The sequence below is a fragment of the Haliotis asinina genome, chromosome 6 (genome assembly GCF_037392515.1).
Source record: "Haliotis asinina isolate JCU_RB_2024 chromosome 6, JCU_Hal_asi_v2, whole genome shotgun sequence".
NCBI lineage: Eukaryota > Metazoa > Mollusca > Gastropoda > Lepetellida > Haliotidae > Haliotis > Haliotis asinina.
In genome coordinates this window covers 46,393,167-46,419,311 of record NC_090285.1, presented here as the reverse complement: position 1 = coordinate 46,419,311, position 26,145 = coordinate 46,393,167, and the positions used below count along the sequence as shown (strand labels likewise).

General features: G+C 38.7%; 3 protein-coding genes across 3 annotated transcripts; all 3 read left to right on the top strand.

Moving 5' to 3' along the window:
* The first annotated feature begins 1,461 nt into the window (after window positions 1-1,461).
* On the top strand, window positions 1,462-7,063 carry LOC137287911 (glycine N-acyltransferase-like). Its single transcript, XM_067820286.1, has 5 exons — window positions 1,462-1,536; window positions 3,322-3,438; window positions 4,055-4,169; window positions 4,485-4,599; window positions 6,631-7,063. The coding sequence occupies exons 1-5, from the start codon at window positions 1,462-1,464 to the stop codon at window positions 7,061-7,063; spliced, it is 855 nt and encodes a 284-aa protein (XP_067676387.1).
* Window positions 7,064-12,522: 5,459 nt separating this feature from the next.
* On the top strand, window positions 12,523-17,412 carry LOC137286151 (glycine N-acyltransferase-like). The gene is made up of 5 exons (XM_067817827.1): window positions 12,523-12,632; window positions 14,509-14,625; window positions 15,232-15,346; window positions 15,724-15,838; window positions 16,737-17,412. The coding sequence occupies exons 1-5, from the start codon at window positions 12,558-12,560 to the stop codon at window positions 17,152-17,154; spliced, it is 840 nt and encodes a 279-aa protein (XP_067673928.1). The 5' UTR covers window positions 12,523-12,557; the 3' UTR covers window positions 17,155-17,412.
* A 2,335-nt stretch (window positions 17,413-19,747) lies between these two features.
* Window positions 19,748-25,001, top strand: LOC137287910 (glycine N-acyltransferase-like protein 3). Its single transcript, XM_067820285.1, has 5 exons — window positions 19,748-19,822; window positions 22,580-22,696; window positions 23,425-23,536; window positions 24,240-24,354; window positions 24,521-25,001. The coding sequence occupies exons 1-5, from the start codon at window positions 19,748-19,750 to the stop codon at window positions 24,924-24,926; spliced, it is 825 nt and encodes a 274-aa protein (XP_067676386.1). The 3' UTR covers window positions 24,927-25,001.
* The last annotated feature ends 1,144 nt before the right edge of the window (window positions 25,002-26,145 follow it).

Sequence of the window (26,145 nt, the reverse complement as noted above, 5' to 3'; positions counted from 1 at the left end):
ACACCTGTGATGAGTATATAATGTGTTTTGGCGTATTGATTGTGGTAGGTAGGAAAGTGTTAAAAGAGTTGACTATTGCGAAACTTCACTTCCCATGTGCCCTGTAAGTATAACTGACAGCGCGTCCGTTCTATTGTTTTGGTATTGATTGTTCTTTATTTAGTGATTTTGCCTTGCTTACTTGTAGTGGTGAAATTATGGCTGTTTTGGCATAAGCCTATTTGTTTGACACTTGCTGTGTCCAGAGCAGCCACACCTCACAAACCCTTGTCCACCATATATAGATGAAATGGAATTTCATTAAATGACTAAATCACATGAATTGTTGTTACACAAAATGACGCGAAATGGTTGATCGTCTTAGTTATTTCACGAAATGACTGGAATTTTAGTCATTCCACAATCTGTCTGTATTATATATAGTTAGTCGTGAGTAAAGTGTGAACATTTGAGACTTGGTAATAGCTGTAATTATATTGTAAGAAATGTGTGGTGACAATAGATGGTCTGGGTCATCTGAATCCAATGTTTGACGTGTTTGTCCAGACAGGCTGTCATGCCAAAGCATAGTAATAACCCTCTTGCGGGTCGTGCGATACTTAAGGACGACAACGCTAGACCTTACTGTTCTCACAGTTTGGGTTTTGTCTTAATGAGAGTATAAAATTAAATATGTTACAATTACAATTGTAATATGTGGAATTTGGTTGGTTTTGAAAGCATAGACAACAACTAAATACTTGATTAAGACTTATATGTGTATCCACAATGCTCTTTTTAACATTATGATGTCAGGGCAGGTTACATCACGCACATCACGCCTAAGAATAGTATTAAACAGTACATCTGTCTCAACTCGCTCACATGTATACTGTCTGACCTCACCTGCAAACCCAACTCTCGTCTGTCATATAGACCCCGAAACGACCACAAGCCGCCTCTACCCCATTTGGAAAGATTTGACTCAACAGGTTTTCCCTGTTTTCTTAGTTTAAAGGACCCCATCACTACATACCAGACTAGCTGATACATCATACTTACAAAGACTGCTAAAAAGATATTAACCTTTTTGTGCTCTCCTGGAAAACAACCGTAACTCGTGTCTTTTTAAGTGTGAACGCATGTCTTGCCATAACCGATCATGATTCCAAATTCAGATGTAGTTTGTGGGGCCATTACAAAGGTCAGCACTGGCAACTTTACTGTGTTCCTCCCTACCACAATCAATACGCACAACACCCAGGCTGTAAGAGACGTTTAAGCACAAAAGCACAAAAGGACATATCAGAGGGAAGTGCGAACTTCTGTGATTAATATCCTGACCGTTGTATAACAATTCAAGCTTAACAAAACGGCGTTATACACTTCGTTTCAGTCATGTAATGGCATATCATTATGAGTGTGTGGATGAATGTGTCTGATTATAATAAATGCTAAACATGTCCGTTAAACCTACACGGAATGGCGATCGTCCTGAGAACCCAGCAGCTTCCTCGGTTATTAGCAACTCTACAAAACATCCCGAAGACAAATCATGTGAGTAAAACATAGGTATCAATATCGTGGGCTTGTGATCAATCTACGTTTTCTTACGGTGTATTATCCTTTAAAACCTGGATGTCATATTCCACACAGTATAAAAAGTCATCAAGCGTGGATTGCCACAGCACCATAGAAGATCTGATACCAATGACAACACCTGCAAATGTTTCGTTATCCATCAATGATATCCCTGAGTGTATTGCCATTATGTTTCTGAGGATAGTGAAGGCCTGGTGTACTTTGCACTGAAGTTCTATATTTGTACCGGGAGATTCAAAGACATCTTTTTTAAAAAGGTGTCTTGGTTGGTACACCTGTCGTCATGCACTTTGGGGTGTATCAGTAGAACACCTGGAGTTGATACACCCCAATATCAGATATCACAGCAACGAGACGCATATTGGCTGAAACACCAATCTACAACAGTTTCTGGGATTGAACTATGGCATGTAAGCTTCCTTGTTCAAAGAGTTGAGTAGACCCGATAACCTGAAAATAATAGATTATGGACATTTACAGTTGAATTTGTTTGAAAGGCTTGCGACGAGGAAGCTGGAGGACCACAGACATGTCTAGTTTTGTAAAACTGATATTGATACCAGTGTATCCAGGACTGTTGTGTCATCAACAGTGGTCTCACTTCCACATTGAGCGAATCATGATATCGTTTCTCCTGCTAACGAAATTTCAAAGCTTCAACGTAGATTCATTAGAAATAGTTATTGCCACTATTATTCACTGCCTCTCGAAATATATACTTCAAGAACATATGTTTATGAAGGGTGTGCGCCACAAGAACTTGACCCAAAACGAACATTAAGACTTCAGTTCGTTTATTCATTTGAAATATTTATTACCACTATTATTCATTGCCTTTGCAAATACGTCAGAAACATGTTTGTGATCTGTGTGCAATGTAGGAACTTTACCTTTCTCAGGTACAAACATAGAATGTTTCGTGGAGAATTAGAATCAGAGTTTTACTCTACCCATCAGTGGAGAAAGGATTGATCAGTATTGTCCTCACAACTTTTGTTTACCGATTGTTTCAAAGATCTATCTATGCTTTCAATATCTATCTATATATCTATATCTATATCTATATCTATATCTATATCTATATCTATATCTATATCTATGGTATGATCAGTGGAGTTCTGAGAACGTTTGTATGGGAGCAGAGATCAGTTCTCCCAAATTTGCAGTAGATAACCACTTCATAAAATCACAAAATGTAGATTAAAAAGCTACCGAAAATAGCTTGCAATATGCTCCTATACTTAGACATTGTCGCTACGATTGGTTTTTCACTTTCGAAACCCTGTATCTCCATATGGTATTGTCTGGTTACCCCAGACTGTTCAAATTCAAATGAAAGTACTTTATTTGGGGAAAAAATAGGCAATGAAAACCGGAAGGAACTGTATACAAATATGCAAAAGATGTATAACGAATGGAATGTACTTTGTGTTTAAATGTCCTGTTCTTAATGACCTGAAAATTCTGTATGTATCCAAAGATAATAATGTATTTTCTACGGCAAAATTTTAATGTTCATATTAATGCTTCTTAATGCACTGAAGAGGCGACATGTCCTCCCAAATAACTAAAGCGATCTAACATGATGGTTGTTTCTATAGAAATCAAACATCTGTTTGAAACGAAACCAGATGATCTGTTGTGTACATTATGTGTTTCTATATTTACAATTTATATGTACTGTTTTACGTTTAAGATGTCTGCAAGTTATGTTAATCAAATAACGTTTATGAATAACAGATTCGAGGTGAAATACTTTCGAAACTGCGATCGGTGATAACTGACTATGACTTCATAGTGGACCGCTGGCCAGATTACAGAGCACTGGTTGTTCGTATCAATCCTGTTACAGCCAAGGTAATCCAATGCCACTGGTCTGGTATATCGTATCTTGTAGTGAATATATTCAATGGTATATTCAAGTAGTACACTTGTGCAAGAAGGATTCAGGAGGCCCAAAACAATCCAAAATCAAAAGGAGTTACTACACACGGGACCAAATAAAATCCAACGAGTCTAGAATACACTGAATGATCGAAGGAATCAAATCGAACACAACAATAGGGCATTGTAAAGGAAAATACTTTTGGAGATACGGGATATTCTAAGATCTAGAGTACGGTTCACATGAGACACAATTAACTCGAAACAATCGAAAATACACTGAACAAATGAATCCATATGAGCATAAAGGATATAAAGACATTGGTGTTTTTAAACATTCATGTCCGGTGTATTCTTCGGGTTCTTACTGTTTTTGTCTCTGTCTGTAACTGGAAAAGACGTGAAAATTTATATGAGTGCGGTGTTAAATGATTTCATTTTGCAAGTGCTTGCTCCAAATAGAACACCAACTGAAATTTCAGGATCAGGTGATCCAAGGCGTCAGTAGAGGTTTATCAGGTATATAATGTCAAGTTACTGTAAAATGACGTTTAAATCGTATCTTTAAAAAGATGCCTGCTGGTTTCAGTTTCCAAAACATCTGGATGTGGTCAGCAGTGTTTATGCCAAAGACTCTGAAGCTCTGGAGTCTCTGCTTCAAAGGCCTCGTGTGATAGACTGCACATCAAGAGTTGGGTTTGTAGGTGAGATCAGATAGAATGCATCTGAGTGAGTTAAGACCGACGCCACTTGTAACAATATTCTTCTTGTAACGTGTAATCCATGACTGTCTGGACAAACGTATTCAATATTGCCCTTCTATTCAGATGGCGCGTGATTAAGATCCATTTGTACAGAGATTTTTGTAGACTGTGCGAAAGGAGCCCGATATTTACGAACGTTTTAGTTGTCATGAAGAGACAAGTTTCCTTACATGGCGTTGTTAAACTACACACTACTAGAATACATGTTTTAATTGTCATGAAATGTTGAGTTTTCGTTACCTACATATTCCTTAGGTGTGCATCCTTACGAAATGCAAGCCGTTGTTAATGCCATGCAGAAACAGCAAAGGAAACATCAAATGTTCTTGCTCTTAGACATGAAAGGTACAGAAAAGACGTTGAAGAACTGGTGAGATATCTTTAGATGAGTGTTTATTTACCTAATAATACATAACAGCAGATCCATATAACCAGTGTGTTTCTCTACATACAGGAAGGACATTCGTGTCGTATTTCCTGTTACGTCCAAGAAAGATAACCACACGATAAATGGTTACCTTCTATTCTGTAAATATCTTTTTCATCTGAAAAATGAACTAGACCGTCTTCTCTTTACATCTGCAGCAATAGTTGTCATTTGTGTACATACGATACCAAACTTATAAAAATCATAAGTTGTGTATGGACGAGAATATTATGAGAAATTATGGCTAAGAACATTCACCCGAACGCAACAAGGCTGGTGCAATGAAACAAGGATGCACGTGCAAAGCAAGAAGGCAGAAAAATGAACTTATTCGCAATAGTATAGTGCACGTGCACGCATGATACACGTGACTATATTCGGTATAAAAGCACATGAAAATGTTTGTCGACATCTACATTTTGCGATTACATTTGCGACCATGTCGAGATTATCGACAGTAGAGAGAGAAAGGGCAATTGGCATGATCCCGCTTGGCGCTACCCACACTCACGTTGCAAGAATCTTCGGTTGTACCCGACTTACAATAACCAGGCTAATGACCCGTTACAGACAGACAGGCAGGACATAGGACAGGCCGAGGGTCACGAACTCAGCTGAAGATCGGTACCTGCGCACACTGCATTTGCGCAACTGCATTGGCTGATACGATGCCCTGGGTCATCGTATCAGCCGGAGGACTGTGTCCAGGAGACTTCTGCAGCATGGTATCCGAGCCAACAGACCCTACCGTGGTGTAGCACTGAAGCGTCAACACCGACGTCAACGTGTGAGATGGGCACGTGTCGTTCAAGGTTGGCAGCGCAGTCTATGGGACAGAGTCTTATTTACAGACGAGAGCAGATACCTCCTGAACAGACCTGATGGCAGGCAACGAGTGCATCGACGTTGAGGAGAGCGGGCGGCACGTTGCTGCGTGCAGTAGGTTGAGCCGTTTGTAGGAGAAGGCGTTATGGTGTGGGGAGGGATATGTGGTGACAGAAAGACAGATCTGGTTGTTGTGGATGGGCATTTGAATGGGCAGCGTTATATCGACCAAGTCCTTCGGCCAGTTGTTCTACCCTTCCTGCAACAGAATCCAAGAACCGTCTTTCAACAGGACAACGCCCCATGTCACACAGTTCAACGTATTCAAGGCTTTCTGAACGCTAACAACGTTGTTGTCCTGCCATGGCCATCACGCTTTCCGGATCTTTCACCCATTGAGTATTTGTGGGACCATCTTGGGAGACAGATTCGTGCCAGACAAGTCGTCCCAGTGAACAGACAAACCCTCATCCAAGCTTTGAGGGAGGAATGGAACAGGATAACTCCTCACGTGATCAGACGTCTGACCTCATCTGTTCGACGTCGTGTTAGAGCCTGTATTGATGCCGGAGGTGACCACTTTCGATATTGACTCACATGTGTGTCTCTGTGTCACTGATATTGCGTTATCTCATAAAACTGGAGTGATCGAATACAGGACATATAAATATCATATGGTTTTATGCCATTATCTCTCATAGTTACTAACCTCGTTTAACGAATTTGATGTTCCACATGCCTCACCTATTTGTCTTCAAATTACAACATTGATGTTCTGTTTATATTTTGTCATCTTTGATTAATTGGCTTCAATAATGTGGTATCGTTTCTTTTTCCCTAAGTATATTTACGTATACATCTTGTGTTACTTGGAACACATATTTGTATTTATGGACATACGAACATAATGTACTTGATCTGACTAACAGCAGGTAGTTTGCAAATTTTCCGATGTATAATCTGGAGGAAATTCTGGAGGAAACCATATCTCCATACGTTTTTACTTGCTACATACTATGAGGATATTTGATATATTACCATTCCGTAACCTGCCTTGCTATATACGTCGAATACGTTGTAAAAGTGACGTTTGTATGGGTTCAGTATCCATTCCATAAACTATATTTCCTAACTTCTTTCATGTTTCAGCCCTGTTCCAGATGGATTCAAGATAAGAAGTCTTATTCCTGAACAGGCTTATCTAGTCAATTCAATGTGGCCTTACAATGACGGTATACACTCTGAGTCATACGTAAAAGAACTTATCAGCAAACAACCGTCGTGTTGCCTGTACAACAGGGAAAGGTCCCTGGTAGGATACGCCCTGGCTTACCATTACGGATATTTGGGTTTCCTACACGTCATGAAGGAACATAGAAGGAGGGGATATGCCAAGGTGATCGCTTCCCATATTGCTGCTTTGTGTCTACAGCAAATGGAAGAGGTTCATATTTATGTTCTGAAAGGAAATACTGCGTCAATCGAGTTAAGTAAAAGCGTCGGGTTTGTACAAAATAAGGATTCTTGTTGGTGGATAGAAACACAAGGGTCTGAGAAGAAGATGGGATTTAATCACAAGTGATGACTGTCAATAGCTTGAACAGATACTACGATAGTTACGAATCGTAATGCAATACTATAATAATTATGACCAAAACAACCATAACACAATTGCCAATCTTCACTGATTTCTTATTGGTACGATGGACGATATATGCAAAGTTCTTTTACAAAGTACAATTCTGGTCTCATAAGGATTTCAAAATACTATATCATGACGAACCATAATCAATATGCCATAACACAATATCCAATCATCACCGGTGTTCACACGCAAATATTGATATATTCTCTATGTACTGATTGCTTATTGGCACTATGTTCACGAAGTACAGTGTTGGTCTTGAAAAGATTAAAAAGAATTGTGATGATTCATAAATTCGAAATAAAGAAAGCAACATTTTGTTCTTTTTGGATGATCAATATGCACATACAACATATCGAAGGCAGTAATGTTAATAATGTATTTAGATGCAATCGTAGATGGAGGAGGTTTAATGTTCGGTTTGTATATTTCTACGTTTAATTTAATGCAACATATACAATGTTGACATATATAACGCTGGAAGTCACATGTTATCATACACATGTAACGAAAACAAACAGTGTCCAGAGACACTATTGCATACAATTCGTATATGTCTACAGAATACCCGTATATGTCTACAGGGTACACGATACTGTTTGATAACACTTTGTTCATGTTCAAAAGTGAGTGTGTGAGTGAGTTTAAGTTTGGGGTAATCACTCACAAATGTTGTGGCAAAATCACACGCATACATCAGGTTTCTTATTCAAGCGATGCACAGTTTCAGAATGACGCCTCATGTCTACACGTCACTTTGCGGCAAAACTTCACATCTAACTACCTCCCCATAATCATACCGCTAAAGAAAAACGGTAGACACAAAATAATGACGTTTACAAGTAGGATAGGCCCGTTTCGACTTTATTCCAAATAAAGAAACTAATATGCGAGAAAACATCTGTACAGTTCCACTTAGAAAAAGGTGATTTTGAAATTGCATCGCCTTTGAATGATATCAAACATTAGCCAAGTGTCGGTAATTACCATATTATCCCTGGACACATATTTTAAAAATTTAACGTCGCAACAGCTGTATTTCAGCCAGAAGGACACAAGTCTGACGTGATCATATGACATGAATGATCCACCAATAAATATACAGAAACTATTCGTTGAGGTTGAGGATATATGTAGAACGTGTAGATATCTACAGAACACTAGTGAAATTGCAACTATACCTTGCCGGGGAACACAAACTTAGTGTTATAAACAGTATCATACTCTCTTTAAAAAAGACGCATAGTTGATTTTGAAAATAGTGGGCTCCTGTAGCAGAGGCAGAAAATACAAATACACTCAGACCTCGTTTTTCCAAACAGTTCTTTTTATTGAATTGTTCGAACAAACGAATCATTCGGATATCTGTATCGGGACAGTCTTCCTCTTCTTTATGATCGCTTTGATTTTCTTGTGAAATAAGAAAATGTCCTCATTTGAGAGGGTCTGACCAGTTTCCTCAACAACTCGCACGGTGATGGGCGGGGTTTCAGTCTTATTAGCATATGCACGAAGGGTTTCTGCCACTTCTGACAGAACCATGTTATCTTCGTTGTGGTCGCTTGCATCTGGAATGATGTTCACATGTTTGTAACAATTTACAATTTTCTTTGCATTTACCGCTTCCTAGGCCAGCTTGACCATGCGCACTGCTTGTCTTCTTTTTGATACCGTGACGGTCTTTGAAACGCGTGAGTGAACCTCTTGAATAAGCAAAGTCAGAAATTTGCAGTTTGGCACCAATCTGTTTTGCTTTTTCAGTTACCATTTCATCATTTACTGGCAAATTTCTACTGTTAACATCTTAGTCAAAGATAAAGTGCTTCCTATAGTATAATATTTCTTGCCAGAACATCATCTTGTGTGACTGGAAACAGCTTTAGCGCCGAAACGCGACAACTTTTTCCGTTGATATAGAAGCCTTTTAAGACTTATTCGGCAAAACGTCACCTAAAAAAATGCAAAGAAAAAGAACGTGCATGCTAGCAGAAAGGCATGCGGTATCGATCACTATAAAAAGGCAAACGTGTTTTATTTTGTCGTTCGTTTTTGCCCGGAAAAGAGGAAATCATCACGACAGGACTAGGGGTGGTGGGGTAGCCTAGTGGTTAAAGCGTTCGCTCGTCACGCCGAAGAACCAGGTTCGATTCCCCACATTGGTACAATGTGTGAGGTTCATTTTCTGGTCTCCCCCGCCGTGATATCGCTGGAATATTGCTAAAAGCTGCGTAAAACAACTCTCTCACTAGAGCCGCCAATTGGAACATCGCCATAGGGCGGTTTGAAGCTGGGGAGTCGCAGCCGGTAGTTGGCCGACATTTCAACGTACCATCTGGCTGTCGTTTCCTGCAGACACATTACGTCCTAGATCGCCCGAGAAGCTGATGTCCAAGACTTACTACTCACGCCCATAACTGCTACGGTCTGCTCACTTCAGTCATCGTCCTGGTCACAGCTTTGGAGACTGCACAATCCAACCCTTACTTGTGACAAATTTCCGACAAAACTGAAGTGGGCATTCCACCAAGACGGCTAGTTGTCGTTTATGTTCTGAGAGACTTCCGTCGATTGCGTTGGAGTCGTAAAACCCGGAACTGAAACCTTTGAAACTGGAGGCGAGTCTAGTTCAATGATGAATCGCGATCGCTTCTTCCTGCACCTGCGAGATGGAAGAGAGCGTGTTTATCGTCGGAGAAATGAACATCTTGCCCCTAACTGCATTCGACTGGTCGACCGATTCGGTGAATACAGAGTCATCGTGTGGGGTGCACACAAAGATCTGATTTAGTGATGATTGAGGGGAATTTGGCAAGTCGGTACATCTAAGAAATCCTTGCACGCCACATCCCTCCAATGATGGACCGACAAAGGGAGTTGTTCCAGCATGACAACGCTACTTCACACATGGCACGCACCACGATCCTCTACCTTACCATTTCCAACGTCAATGTCTTGGCGTGTCCTTCCCGATCACCAGTTCTAAACTCAATAGAACGCCCATGGAATTACATCGATCGACGTGTACAGTAATCCAGTTCAGATTCTTCCACAACTTGCTATAGTTTTGCAGGACCAGTCGCGAAGAAATCCGCAAGAACGACTTCTTCGATTTGTCCAGTCTGTTCCGAGACGGTGCCGAGCAGTAATTGCTGCCACTGGAGGCCATATAAAGAATTGGCGCCAGAAACACAATATAGACGTGTAGATTTTCACTTTTCTAACATTATAATTATATGAAATATATTTGTTCTTACACTAAAGCAATAAATTCATATTTATATTTACTTTCCTTTCCTTTTTTCACTTTTTTATTCTGTTGACGCATGCGAGTTGTGTGCAGTAGAGCCTCATGTTCCATGGACACTTAATGTTGGTTTTGTAATTGTATGTGTATGATGACAGCTGGATATGTGACATGCAGGTTTGCAAATATCAACACTGTTAATGTTGTATTTAATTGACAAAAAGAAAGAAAATGAATATAGACGTAGAAATATATAGACCGAACATTAAACTGACATCTTCGATGACGTAAAGCATAATTACTCACGTGACGTGCCGTCGAGATGTTTTGCATAGTTTTTAATAGACAAAACTGCTGGTAGTTGTTCAGGTAGAGAGTCACTGATGATATGTATGAGTCAGACTCTGATATGGAACAATATTCAACAGTCTGTTATATTCATACATATTCACACTTAATTGAATACGAAATCTACGAAAATGAAACAGGCGCCAAACCATATGGCGACTGTTTTGTGCTAATTGATCGTCCAAAAGATAGAGGATTTCACTGGTCTTCTTCTTGCATTTGCCAAGCACCCTCATACTTAGACATCTTTTCGAAAACAATATCTGATTTGTTTTGTGAAAAAACTTTGTAAACTCAGCTCGTACATAAACTCATACATGTACGTGATGGCATTGGTGAGTGAGTGAGTGAGTGAGCGAATGAGTGAGTTTAGTTTTATGCCGGACTAAGCGGTTGTATTGGGAATTTAATTCGGTATGATAATAGATGCTGTTGCATACAATGCTCGTGTGTCAACACCTGTGATGAGTATATAATGTGTTTTGGCGTATTGATTGTGGTAGGTAGGAAAGTGTTAAAAGAGTTGACTATTGCGAAACTTCACTTCCCATGTGCCCTGTAAGTATCACTGACAGCGCGTCCGTTTTATTGTTTTGGCATTGATTGTTCTTTATTTAGTGATTTTGCTTGTATGAAATTATGGCTGTTTTGGCATAAGCCTATTTGTTTGTCACTTGTTGTGTCCAGAGCAGCCACACCTCACAAACCCTTGTCCACTATTATATGACTAAATTATATGAATTGTTGTTACACAAAATTGACGCGAAATGACTTATCGTCTTAGTTATTTCACGAAATGACTGGAATATATGTATATATATGTATTATATATAGTTAGTCGTGAGTAAAAGTGTGAACATTTGAGACTTGGTAATAGCTGTAATTATATTTTAAGAAATGTGTGGTGACAATAGATGGTCTGGATCATCTGAATCCAATGTTTGACATGCTTGTCCAGACAATCTGTCATGCCAAAGCATAGTAATAACCCTCTTGCGGGTCGTGCGATACTTAAGGACGACAACGCTAGACCTTACTGTCCTCACAATTGTAAAATGTGGAACTTGGTTTTGAAAGCATAGACAACAACAAAAAGCCATACTTGATTAACACTTATATGTGTATCCACAATGCTCTTTTTAACATTATGATGTCAGGGCAGGTTACATCACGCACATCACGCCTAAGAATAGTATTAAACAGTACATCTGTCTCAACTCGCTCACGTGCATACTGTCTGACCTCACCTGCAAACCCAACTCTCGTCTGTCATACAGACCCCGAAACGACCACAAGCCACCTCTACCCCCATCAGGAAAGATTTGACTCAATAAGTTTTCCCTGTTTTCTTAGTTTAGAGGACCCCATCACTACACACCAGGCTCGCTGATACATCATATTTACACAGACTGCTAAAAAGATATTAACTTTTTTGTGCTCTTCTGGAAAACAACCGTTACACGTGTCTTTTTAAGTGTGAACGCTTGTCTTGCCATAACCGATCATAATTCAGATGTAGTTTGTGGGGCCATTATCTGTAATTAATATCCTGACCGTTGTACAACACTTCAAGCATAACAAAACGGCGTTATACACTTCGTTTCAGTCATGTAATGGCATATCATTATGAGTGTGTGGATGAATGTGTCTGATTATAATAAAATGATAACTCTTTCATCTGAATATGTCCGTTATTGTATATCAATACACAAACAAAAGCGTTCAAGTTTACGTTGCAATCATCTAATGGCATATCATTATGAATGTACGGATGAATATGTATGACTACAATAAAATGCTGAACAATGCATCTGAACATCTCAGTTAAACCTACACGCAATGGCGATCGTCCTGAGAACCCAGCAGCTTCCTCGGTTATTAGCAACTCTACAAAACATCCCGAAGACAAATCATGTGAGTAAAACATAGGTATCAATATTGTAGGCGTGTGATCAATATACTTTTTCTTACGGTGTATTATCCTTTAAAACCTGGATGTCATATTCCACACAGTATAAAAAGTCATCAAGCGTGGGTCACCACAACACCATAGAAGATCTGATACCAATTACAACACCTGCTTGTTCACAGAATGGGTGATACTGCACACAGCACTAGATGTTTCGTTATCCATCAATGATATCCCCATGTGTATTGCCATCATGTTTCGGAGGATAGTGAAGGCCTGGTAAACATTGCACTGAAGTTCTATATTTGTACCGGGAGATTCAAAGACATCTTTTATAAAATGGTGTTTTGGTTGGTACACCTGTCGTCGTGTCAGTCATGCATTTTGGGGTGTATCAGTAGAACACCTGGAGTTGATACACCCCAATATCAGATATCACAGCAACGAGTCGTATTTGGCTGAAGCACCAATCTACAACAGTTTCTGGGACTGAACTTTAACATGTCAGATTCCTTGTTCAAAGAATTGAGTAGACCCGATAACTTGAAAATAATAGATTATGGACATTTACAGTTGAATTTGTTTGAAAGGCTTGCGAAGAGGAAGCTGGAGGACCACAGACATATCGTCTAGTTTTGTGAAACAGATATCGATACCAGTGTATCCAGGACTGTTGTGTCATCAACAGTGGTCTCACTTCCACATTGGACGAATCATGATATCGTTTCTCCTGCAAACGAAATTTCAAAGCTTCAACGTAGATTCATTAGAAATATTTACAGCCACTATTATTCACTGCCTCTCGAAATATATACTTCAAGAACAATTGTTTGTGAAGGGTGTGCGCCCAAAGCGAACATTAAGACTTCAGTTCGTTTATTCATTTGAAATATTTATTACCACTATTATTCATTGCCTTTGCAAATACGTCAAGAACATGTTTGTGATCTGTGTGCAATGTAGGAACTTTACCTTTCTCGGGTACAAACATAGAATGTTTCGTGGAGAATTAGAATAACAGTTTTACTCTCTCCGTCAGTGGAGAAAGGATTGACGATGGAATGTACAATTGCTCTACCTATCAGTATTGTCCTCACAACTTTTGTCTACCGATTGTGTCAAAGAGTGGCATGTATTTCTGTCCATCTGTCCTGTTTATACTTACTTTTTGTCTGCCTGATCACTGAAGTTCTGAGAAAGTTTGTATGGGAGCAGAAATCAATTCTTCCAAATTTGTGGTAGGTAACCACTTCATATATTCACAAAATATAGATTAAAAAGCTACCGAAAATAGCTTGCAATATGCTCCTATACTTAGAAATTGTCGCTGCGATTGGTTTTTCACTTTCGAAACCCTGTATCTCCACATGGCATTGTCTGGTTACCCCAGACTGTTGGTAATGTTCCTGTATTTTTACAGGAATTCCGGAAAAGCTACATACATGTTTGAATTGACATTCAAATTCAAATGAAAGTACTATATTTGGGGGAAAATGAGCAATGAAAACCGGAAGGAATTGTATATTAGTATGCAAAAGATGTATAACGAATGGAATGTACTTTGTGTTTAAATGTCCTATTTTTTATGACCTGAAAATTCTGTATGTATCCAAAAATAATAATGTATTTTCTACGGTAAAAACAAAATTTTAATGATCATATTAATGCTCTTTAATGCACTGAAGAGGCGTCATGTCCTTCCAAATAACTGAAGCGATCTAACATGACGGTTGTTTCTGTAGAAATCAAACATCTGTTTGAAACGAAACCGGATGATCTGTTGTGTACATTATGTATTTCTACATTTACAATTTATATGTATTGTTTTACGTTTAAGATGTCTGCAAGTTATGTTAATCAAATAACGTTTATGAACAACAGATTCGAGGTGAAATACTTTCGAAACTGCGATCGGTGATAACTGACTATGACTTCATAGTGGACCGCTGGCCAGATTACAGAGCACTGGTTGTTCGTGTCAATCCTGTTACAGCCAAGGTAAACCAATGCCACGGGTCTCATACATCGTATCTTGTAGTGAATATATTCAATGGTATATTCAAGTAGTACACTTGTGCAAGAAACATCCAGGAAGCACAAAACAATCTAAAATCAAAAGGAGTTACTACACACGGGACCAAATAAGATCCTACGAGTCTAGAGTACACTGAATGATCGAAGGAATCAAATCGAGCACAAAAATAGGGCATTGTAAAGGAAATACGTTTGTAGATACGGGATATTCTGAGATTTAGAGTAGGGTTCACAATTAACTCGACACAATCGAAACTACACTGAACAAATCAATCCAGTCAAAGTGACATAACGGAAATAAAGACATTCAAGATCCAGTTCTAATGTATTTTTCGGGTTCTTACTGTGTTTTTGGCTCTTTCTGTAACTGGGAAAGAAGTGAAAATTTAGATGAGTGCGGTGTTAAACGATTTCATTTTGCAAGTGCTTGCTCCAAACAGAACACCAACTGAAAATTCAGGATCAGATGTTTCTGCAAGGCCTCAGTTGGTGTTCATTATGTATATAATGTCAGTTTACAGTAAAATGACGTTTAAAGCGTATCTTTAAAAAGATGCCTGCTTGTTTCAGTTTCCAAAACATCTGGATGTGGTCAGCAGTGTTTATGCCAAAGACTCTGAAGCTCTGGAGTCTCTGCTTCAAATGCATCTTGTGATAGACTGGGCATCAAGAGTTGGGTTTGCAGGTGAGATCAGACAGAATGTATCTGGGTGAGTTAAGACTGATGCCACTTGTAACAATATTCTTGTTGTAACGTGTAATCCATGACTGTCTGGACAAACGTATTCAATATTGCCGTTCTATTCAGATGGTGTATGATTAAGATCCATTTGTACAGTGGATTCTTGTAGACTGGAGCCCGATATTTACTAAAACGAATAAATATAAAGTGGATTTTGAGGTACGGCATTAAACACTAACCACTCACCACAAACGTTTTAGTTGTCATGAAGAGGCACGTTTCCTTACATGGCGTCGTTAAACTCCACACTACTAGAATACATGCTTTAATTGTCATGAAATGTTGATTTTTCGTTACCTATTTCGTTACATATTCCTCAGGTGTTCAACCTTACGAAATGCCAGCCGTTGTTAGTGCCACGCAGAAACAGCAAAGGAAACATCAAATGTTCTTGCACTCAGACATGAAAGTCACAGAAAAGACGCTGAGGAACTGGTGAGATATCTTTAGATGAGTGTATAATTAGCTAATATTACATAACAGCAGATCCATATGACCAGTGTGTTTCTCTACATACAGGAAGGACATTCGTGTATTAAGTATTTCCTGTTACGTCCAAGAAAGATAACCACATGATAAATGGTTACCTGCTACGTACAACTTGAGCTGCATATAGGCTGGAAATTGGCAATAGCTTGCCCTCATGTTAGATATTGCATCGAGTACAATCTTAAGATAGCTTCTAGACCGATTACATCGCGAGAATGATCCAAATATGCAGGCATGGTGTTGATCATGCCAGACATATACTTTTACACCTCGAGTATTATATAACTGAGCAAAATGAGTTCTTTTCTACCCTCAGTGCCAAACTCGATGTTGAAAATAATGTTCAAGGCAAACTTTTAGATGACAATGTTGCACTATTTTGGTGCTCAGCACAAATATTATCTGGATTTATAATCCCAGCTACTTGGGAGAGGGCCTCATAATTATTCTGTAAATATCTTTTTCATCTGGAAATGAAGTAAACCATCTTCTCTTTACATCTTCTGTGCAGCAATAGTTGTCATTTCTGGACATATTTGTGGACATATGTGATATATATTACTTACGTATACATATTGTGTTACTTGGAATCATATTTGTATCTGTATGCATACGAACATCATGTATTTGATCTGACTAACATCAGAGATATTACAAATCTTTCGACGTATATTCTCAAGGAAAGTTTTTACTTTCTCCACGCAACTAGGATATTTGATATATTACCATTCCGTAATCTGCCTTGCCACGTACGTCAAATACTATGTAAATGTAACGTTTGTATTCGTTCAATATTCTGTGGCTATTCTATAAACTATATTTCCTAACTTGTTTCATGTTTCAGCCCTGTTCCAGATGGATTCAAGATAAGAAGTCTTATTCCTGAACAGGCTCATCTTGTCAATTCAATGTGGCCTCACAATGACGGTATACACTCTGAGCCATACGTAGAAGAACTCATCATGAAACAACCGTCGTGTTGCCTGTACAACAGGGAAGGTTCCCTGGTAGGATACGCCCTGGCTTACCACTACGGATATTTGGGTTTCCTACATGTCATGAAGGAACATAGAAGGAAGGGATATGCCAAGGTGATCGCTTCCCACATTGCCGCTTTATGTCTACAGCAAATGGAAGAAGTTCATCTTTATGTTCTGAAAGGAAATACTGCGTCAATCGCGTTAAGTAAAAGCGTCGGGTTTGTTCCAGATCCAGATTATTGTTGGTGGATCGAAACACAAGGGTCTGAGAAGAAGATTTAATCACAAGTGGTGACTGTCAATAGCTTGAACAGATACTACAATAGTTACGAATCGTAATGCAATACTATAACAACCAGACCAAAAACAACCATTACACAATTTCCAATCTTGACAGGCGTTTACATACAAATGTTTAAATTGACTGTAACCATGTACTGATTTCTTATTGGCACTATGTTCGATATATACAAAGTTCTCTCACAGAGTACAATGCTGGTCTCGAAGAGATTAATAAGAATTGTGATGTTTCATAAATGCAACATTTTGTACTTTTTGGATGATCAATTTGCACATAAAACGTATCCAAGGCAAATCATTAGATTTAATAATGTATTTAGATGCAATTGTAGATGTGTGTTTAATGTTCTGTTTATATATTTCTACGTTTACTTATGTTAAATCCAACATATACAATGCTGACATATGCAACGCTGGAAGTCACATGTTAACGTGTTATCATACACATGAATCAAAAACACACAGACAGTGTCCAGAGACACTATAACTGGTATGTGTCACTGTTTGATAACACTTAGTTCATGTTTTTTTAAGGGAAATGTGTGAGTATAGTTTTACGCCGGCTGTAGCAATATTCCAGCAACATCATGGCGGGGACACCAGAAATGCGATTCTCACATTGTACTCATGAGTCGGAATCGAACCCGCGTCATCGGCATGACGAGCGAACGCTTTAAACCCCAAGGTTACCACACTGCCACTTACGTTGAAGAGCACGACACACTCTATATATGTATACATGTAATACTGAAACGTGAAGTTATGCTTCTGTCCTTGAATGAACGGATGTACCTGGGAACCAATGATTGCATTACAGTATCGCAGACCTGTCACATTATTATTGACAGTGATAAGTTGTGTCCGACCATGAGATGAGAGGACTCCCCATACCATAACCACGTCGTCATCAAACTGTCTACGTTGAACAATGCACACGTCAGCATGGTGTATGCGCAGTTTAGGTTGACATTAACGTTGACATTCAGAGGCTAGAGAACAATCTCGACCATTATTTAATTTTCAATCTCAGGTCTGTAAACTTCAGGTGTCAAAAAAGTGCTTGACCTTGATTTTCTCATCACAAGGGACACAAAACGGAGGATCTTCACCTTTGAGCAAATACTCAGGAGTGCATGTAGAATCACAAATGCGACATCGTGACGTAGTGACTTCTCCATATCTGGACTGACAGTCCAAGTGGTATCACAGATTTGTTGAGTGCCGCTTTAGAAGCAAAATCGGCCTTTGTCTTACCAGAATCCCAACCTGACTTGGTTGCCAACAATTTACGCATTGTCAAGATGATAGTTTATTATATGATTCAATAATATCAGTTAAAAGAAAGGATTATTGTTTACATTTGGGGTATTTGTTAATATATTTTAAGACTGACGTTTGCTTCGGCTGTGAAAACTGGGCTGTGATCTGGTACTCGAGAAGATATCCAGTGACAGTACCTCAAACCACTGCGCCACCATCTTTGGATCCATTTGTAAATAAGGATTTGTATGCCTTATATTTACTTTTAATTGATTACATTCTTGTTATACTGCAATTCAGTTTTTTTTTCAAATGTTGCCAAATGTTGTGGCATCACTAATTGCCAAGGGGAGAAGAAAGAAGGCGTGATGGAGATATACTTTCCAGCTCAATGCCATCAGCAGAGAAAGGGGATTGACTCACAGTCCCAGAGACGGGACAAGAGGAGACTTCTGTTTCTTGTTCTTGAGAGGAACGTAGACACAGTTATATGCAGTGTTGGACTCACTTGAATATAGCTTAGTAAGATACTAAAAGGATAATATCCTACGCCGATGGTTATGAAATGACTCATCAGCCTTTTTCTCGGAATAAATATTGATCTACTTGAAAAGATGTCGTCTCTGTTGAATACAGCTTATTCTCTGTGTGTACCTGGTCCAGACCGATCACGAAATTCCTGCTTCTGCCATGAAGTCATGCTGATTGCCAGACCCATATCTGTTTGAACAAGAGTTAGATTTTGTCGTAGGTACTGAATTCATACGTGTCACTACACAAGCGCGAGTGTGGATTTACTCCATTTATAACAATACCCATACCGAGGTAAATGCAGAGACTGCTCATTGTTTCCCGTTTGTTTGTATGTTTGTTTTCGCTGTTTCTGCTGGCATTTCATATAATTCGTGCTATATGTGCATCGGATAATGCGCCACTTTAATGTGTATGTGTCCCGCTGCATATTTAATGTGAATGATTGTTCTTAATCAACATCACGGAAACTGGTTTGTTATATATCTTTATATTTAACATCAGCGCTTGCAGCTTTACGTTTATCCCACCTACCACAATCAATATACACAACATGCCAGCTTTACGTGAAGTTTAAGCATGACGACGGAAACACAAAAGGACATATCAGACGGAAGAGCGATATTATGTTATTAATATCATGACCATTGCATAACAGTTTACACATAACAAAGGCGTTAAACATGATATAATGGCATATCACTGTGAGTGTGTGGGTGAATGTGGGAAATTATAATAAAATGATTAATATTTCATCTGAACATCTCAGTTAAACCTACACGCAATGGCGATCTTCCTGAGAACCCAGCAGCTTCCTCGGTTATTAGCAACTCTACAAAACATCCCGAAGACAAATCATGTGAATAAAACATAGGTATCAATATCGTAGGCGTGTGATCAGTGTACGGTTTCTTAAGGTTTATTATCCTTTAAATACAAGATGTACGACGTACACTGGGTGTCATATTCACAGTATACAGTGCAATGTAAGGACTGGGGGTACGGGACCACTTACCTGATGATGTTGATGATGATGATGATGATGGTGATGATGCCTGAGTCTCGGCGTTGGTATAGTAGTTATAGCCAAGTCATTCATAAAGTGTCTTCAAGCATGGCACCATAGAAGATCTCATACCAGTGATAACACCTGCTTCATGTCCAGAGAATGAGTGATACTGCACGTAGCACTAAATGTTTCATTATCCATCACTGATCTCACTCGGTGTATTGCCATTATCTTTCTGAGGCTAGTTAAGACAGGGTATACTTTTGCTATGTTTATACCGAGAGTGTCAAAATTTCTCTCATCAATGTAGCTTGATGCATTTACCATATTTTCCTTTGCAATTAATTGTATATCATTATACAAATAGAAGGGGCGTTAAACACCTCTTTCCAAACATCTAATGGCATATCATTTTGAGTGTGTGGATTAATATGCATGATTATAAAAGAATGCTGAATACGGCATCTGAACATCTTAGTTAAACGTACACGCATTTGGGATCTTCCTGAGAGCCATTAGCTCCCTCGACTATTATCAACCCTGCAAAAACACTCGGATAGCAGCTCATGGGAGTAGAGCATTGATAACAATATTGTTATAGTGTCTACTTCAGGACAGCCATCGTTCAAATATTTATAAAAAACCCAAACTATGTAACGAAGCCATATGAGACTTATTTGTTATTCTGCATTCTTAATTTTTTATCACTACCACAGCATGCCGTGTCTTGTCAGCTACCTTGTTCCTCTCTGTCACTTCCATTAATTACTCTATATGACTCTTTATGTCTTTTTATGTCATCACATCATCTGTAGAAGGAAATGCTGTTGTTACTCTATCTGTCCATCGTTCAATCCTTGCCTGTCCATTGGGTTGAAATTTGAATAATATATGTGAATAATAACGTCAGTAAATGTTTCAATATTCACTATTATATATGAATAATAGTGTCAGTAAATATTTCAATATTTAATATTTTATTATAACGTTTACTTAATTAATTTTATATATATATATATATATATATATATATATATATATATATATATATATATATATATATATATATATATATATATATATATATATATATATATGCTCACATCTTTACGGGGTGTGAAGTCCGGTATTCCGACTGTCTGTGTAGGGACGACGGCCAGCAGGATTATGCCGCTCGCAGGAGAGGCCCTGGGGTTGAGCTGGAAGTCGGCTCATTTCATTCATGTATACTTGTTTGTCATGTCTGGTGTAATTGTGTAAGCAACTTAAGAAGTCTGAACTCAACCATGCCCATACCTTCATCATTTCGTCGAGGTATTACCAGTGTAATTCTCTGGTAAATCAGTCACGTCGACCATACACCACGCATTCATAATATCGTAGGCGTGTGATCAATGTAGGGCTTCTTACGCTATATATTGTCCTTTAAATACAAGATGTATGATGCACGACGTACAACATCAGCAGGGTGACACATACTACAAAGTACCAACAGTCATCAAACCAAACATAAGCTGTATGACGTCAGCTGGATGTCATATTCCACACAGTATAAACTGTCTTCAAGCGTGGATGGACGCAGCAACAATAGAAGACCTGGCACCAATGATAACTCCTACTTCATGTCCAGAGAATGGGTGATGCTAGACACACCATGGATCTAAGTACTGCGTTTTCTACCCTCCAGTTATTACGATATTAATACTGTTTGTTGCGAGGTATTGATGCTTTCATCGGCACTTCATGAATGATCACTGTCTGCAATTCTACTGGAGGCATAGCTGTTTCATAGTATTACCTATATGTAGTGAGCTCTCAAAGCTTTTTGACCTCCCTCGTACTTTCGTAAATCACATATTGATACCAGAGTATCCATGTCATATTATCAATAGCAGTCTCACTTCCACATGGAAAGCATCAAGATATTATTTCCGCCGCTACACAAATTTCAAAGCTTAAATATTCGTTTGAAATATTTACTGACACTATTATTCATTGTTTCTGCAAACAAGAGCATGTTTGTGATCTGTGTGCAATGTAGGAGCTTGAGCATTTTACCAAGTACTTTAAATTTATCACCCACTATATTATTGTCCAGGTGGAAACACATGATGTTTTATGGCGAATTGTAATAATAGTTTTACTTTGTATGTCAACGATTTGTGGTGGATCAGCAAAATATACAGATGATCTGCTAATCAGTTTTGTCGTGAGAACTGTATGCCTCAAGACTGGTCACAATATTGGCATTTGTGTTTCTCCTGTTTATACCTACTATATGTATACCTACATATAATGTATGGCCATTACAGTGCTGAGAATGTTTGTATAGGAGATCAATTTTCTCAAATTTATGTTTTCTACCAAGAACCATGAAAAGGGACGACTTTTCTAACAATATTTTCGATATATCTAAACCGAAATGACTGTTGTTTCTGCAGAAATTATACATTTGTTTGAAACAAAACATTTGTTTGAAATGAAACCAGCTGATCAGCTGTATACATTGTCTGCAATATAGCGAATGTATACGTATTGTTTTACGTGTAAGATGTCTGTACGTTATGTTAATCTATTGACGTTTATGCTTAGTTTCCTTGACAATAGATTCGAGGTGAAATACTGTCAAAACTGCGACCAGTAATAACTGACTATGAGTTCATTGTGGACCGCTGGCCAGATTACAGAGCACTGGTTGTTCGTGTCAATCCTCTTACAGTCAAGGTAAACCAGTGTGACTGATCTGGTACGAATGAATGAGTACATTCAATGATCAAAGTTATAAGTCCTATCCAGTGGATATGTGAGGAACAATGAAAAAGCGTGGCCAGTATTTTCGCAAAAATATAATATCAAAAAGTCCTTAATACGCGCCATATACTTTGTGGTACGCCATTGAATCAGACCATGAATATGAATAAGATAAATGTCCAAGAGACACAGAACATCATGAGATCACAAGAACTCAAGACATGAGAGATCGAATAAACTCAAAAGAGTCTAAGATACACTGAATGGTCGATGGAATCAAATCGAAGGAACACAAAAAGAGACAATGCACAAGAGATGCATTTGGGGGACACGGCACACTTTAAGATCAATAGAGTACAATACACATGAGGCGAAATAAACAGTCTAACGTACTGTAAAAGAAGGATTCAAATCAAAGTAGCATACAGGAAATTAATGTTTTCCAGGTTCATTTCCTTTGATGCAATCGTCTTCTGTTTTGCCACTTCATGTAGCTGGTAAAGAAGTGAATATTTAGATGAATACAGTGTTAAATGAATTCAATTTTGCAAATGCTTGAGCCAAATAGAACACCAATCGAAATTTCAGGATCAGAGATGTGTCTTAAAGGCATCAGTAGATGTTTATCACATGTATAATGTCAGGTTGCAGTGAAATGACGTTTAAATCGTACAATTTAAAAAGATGTCTGCTGGTTTCAGTGTCCGAAACTAAAGTTGGTCAGCAGTGTTTATGCCAAAGACTCCGATGCTCTGGAGTCTCTGCTTCAAATGCCTCGTGTGATAGATTGGACATCGAGAGTTGGGTTTGCAGTTGAGATCAGACATTGGCATGTTTGACTGTCTGCACAAACGTATTAAATACTCAGATGCTGCATGATTAAAATTCATTCTAATTACTCGCCCGTGGAAGATATTGCAGTGTAACAAGTGTATGGCTATATTGCACTAGTGTAATACGGCTAGACGTATGACGTCAAAATGATTTACATCTCTTACGTCACACTGGTAATACATCCGTCACAATAGTCTGTCTTGCTGGACTCACTTCAAATCGTGTATCATCACACTGAAGGCAATTTCTATCAATTTATCTTGGAGAGTAAAACAGCATACTAAACTCGCGTCCATGACATGCCATATTTATTTAACTCGTGAAAGATTTAGTGTCGTTCGTTTGATACCAAATCAGCATTCACTCGTTTAGTAAAAATGGTATTACGCGGAAGGTCGGATCCTACATGTACATAGTGGATTCTTGTGGACTGTGAGGATGGAATCTGACATTTTCTGAAAAGAAAGGTAAGATATAAAAGTGGATATTCAGGCACGGCGTTACACACTAACCACTCACCACAAACGTTTGAGTTATCATCAAGAAACACGTTTCTTTACATGGCATCATTAAAGTACGCAGTAGTAGAATGCTAGTTTCAATTTTTATTCATGAAATGTCGAGTTCACACAAGTTTAACTGTCATGAAATGTCGAGTTTTCGTTACCTATATATTCCTCAAGTGTGCATCCTTACGAAATGACAGCTGTTGTTAATGCCATGCAGAAGTACCAAAGGGAACATCAAACGTTCTTGCACTTAGACATGAAAGTCACAGAAAAGACGCTGAAGAACTGGTGAGATATCTTTAGATGAGTGTTTAAGTCACTAAAATTGCATGAAAGGCGATCCATATGACCAGTGTGTTTGCTACTCTACATATAAGAATGATATCCATATGAAAAGTATTGGAATCACGTTTGTATTTATGTACACACACCGAGGATATTTGATATATTTCAGCCCTGTTCCAGATGGATTCAAGATAAGAAGTCTTATTCCTGAACAGGCTCATCTTGTCAATTCAATGTGGCCTCACAATGACGGCATACACTCTGAGCCATATGTAAGAGAACTCATCACGAAACAACCGTCTTGCTGTCTGTACAACAGGGAAGGGTCCCTGGTAGGATACGCCCTGGCTTACCATCACGGATATTTGGGTTTCCTACATATCATGAAGGAACATAGAAGAAAGGGATATGCTAAGGTGATTGCTTCCCACCTTTGTGCTTTGTGTCTACAGCAAATGGAAGAGGCTCATGTTTATATTCTGGAAGGAAATACTGCGTCAGTCGAGTTAAATATAAGCATGGGGTTTGTTCCAGATCCAGATTATTGTTGGTGGATAGAAACACAAGGGTCTTAAAAGACTGGGTCCGGTATTCGGACTGTCCGTGTTGTGTAATGCCGCTCGACTAAAAACACCTGCGGTTGAGCAGGAACTCTGCACACCTTTTTCATGTATACTTGTTTGCTATGTCTTGTGTAACCAGCTAAAGAAGTTTCAACTCATTTACATGCCCGCGTCATCTCCGGCGTATTGAACGTACACTTCGTCTCAGTTATGATCCAGTCGACCATAAAGATACCCGTTGACAGTACCTTGAACAGCTGCTACGATAGTTACGAATCCTAATGAAATGCTATAACAGTAATGGTCAACTGCAATCAATACGCCATAAACAGAATTTCCAGTCATCACATGTGTATTGATATATTCTCTAACTATGTACTGATTTCTTATTGGCACTATGTTCGATATATTCAAGGTTCTTCACGAAGTACAATGCTGGTCTTGAAAAGATTTTTAAAAATGTAATGTTTCATAAATTCGAAATGGAGAAACAACATTTTGTACTTTTTGGATGATCCATTTGAACATAAATCGTATCCAAGGCAAATCATGAGAGTAAATAATATGCAATCGTAGATGTTTGTTTGATGTTCGGTTTATATATTTCTACGTTTACTTATCAATTAAATACAACATTTACAATGTTGACATATAAAACGTTGGAAGTCACATGTTCACCTGTTACAAGGGGATGTCAATAAGTTTTGAGCCTTGCATAGAAAAACACAAAATATTGGTATGAACCACATTTATTTTTCAACATAGTCCCCTTGTGAGTCAAGGCACTTGTTCCATCTTTTTCTGCCAGGCGCTGATGCCATCTCTGTGGAAGGCGCCATTTTGGTTCTCAAACGAAGCCTCAGTAGCAGCAATAAGTTCATTATCATCCTGAAATCTATGACCACGCAAGTGTTTCTTGAGATTTGGGAACAGATGGTAATCACTTGGTGCCAGGTCTGGAGAGTAGGGGGGGTGCGGCAAGAGTTCGTACCCTCATTCCTGGACAGCAGCGGCTGCAACGCGAGAGGTGTGTACTGGAGCATTGTCTTGATGTAGAAGAATACCACGTCTAATCTTGCCCCGGCGCTTCTCCTTGGTTGACTGTCGCACTTGCCTCAACAAGTTAAAGTAACTCCCCATTCATTTTTCTTCCTTTTGCTAAGTAATCTATGTGGATGGCGCCTTTGCTATCCCAGAAGACTGTCGCCATTACCTTCTGCACTGATCTGGA

Excerpts from the sequence above, each read along its gene's own strand:
- LOC137287911 (XM_067820286.1), top strand. The coding sequence starts at position 1,462 with ATGGCGATCGTCCTGAGAACCCAGCAGCTTCCTCGGTTATTAGCAACT. Across the intron at positions 3,439-4,054 it reads TCAATCCTGTTACAGCCAAG|TTTCCAAAACATCTGGATGT; the intron begins GTAATCCAATGC and ends TGCTGGTTTCAG. Across the intron at positions 4,600-6,630 it reads GAAAAGACGTTGAAGAACTG|CCCTGTTCCAGATGGATTCA; the intron begins GTGAGATATCTT and ends TTCATGTTTCAG.
- LOC137286151 (XM_067817827.1), top strand. The coding sequence starts at position 12,558 with ATGGCGATCGTCCTGAGAACCCAGCAGCTTCCTCGGTTATTAGCAACT. Across the intron at positions 14,626-15,231 it reads TCAATCCTGTTACAGCCAAG|TTTCCAAAACATCTGGATGT; the intron begins GTAAACCAATGC and ends TGCTTGTTTCAG. Across the intron at positions 15,839-16,736 it reads GAAAAGACGCTGAGGAACTG|CCCTGTTCCAGATGGATTCA; the intron begins GTGAGATATCTT and ends TTCATGTTTCAG.
- LOC137287910 (XM_067820285.1), top strand. The coding sequence starts at position 19,748 with ATGGCGATCTTCCTGAGAACCCAGCAGCTTCCTCGGTTATTAGCAACT. Across the intron at positions 23,537-24,239 it reads ATCGAGAGTTGGGTTTGCAG|GTGTGCATCCTTACGAAATG; the intron begins TTGAGATCAGAC and ends TATATTCCTCAA. Across the intron at positions 24,355-24,520 it reads GAAAAGACGCTGAAGAACTG|CCCTGTTCCAGATGGATTCA; the intron begins GTGAGATATCTT and ends GATATATTTCAG.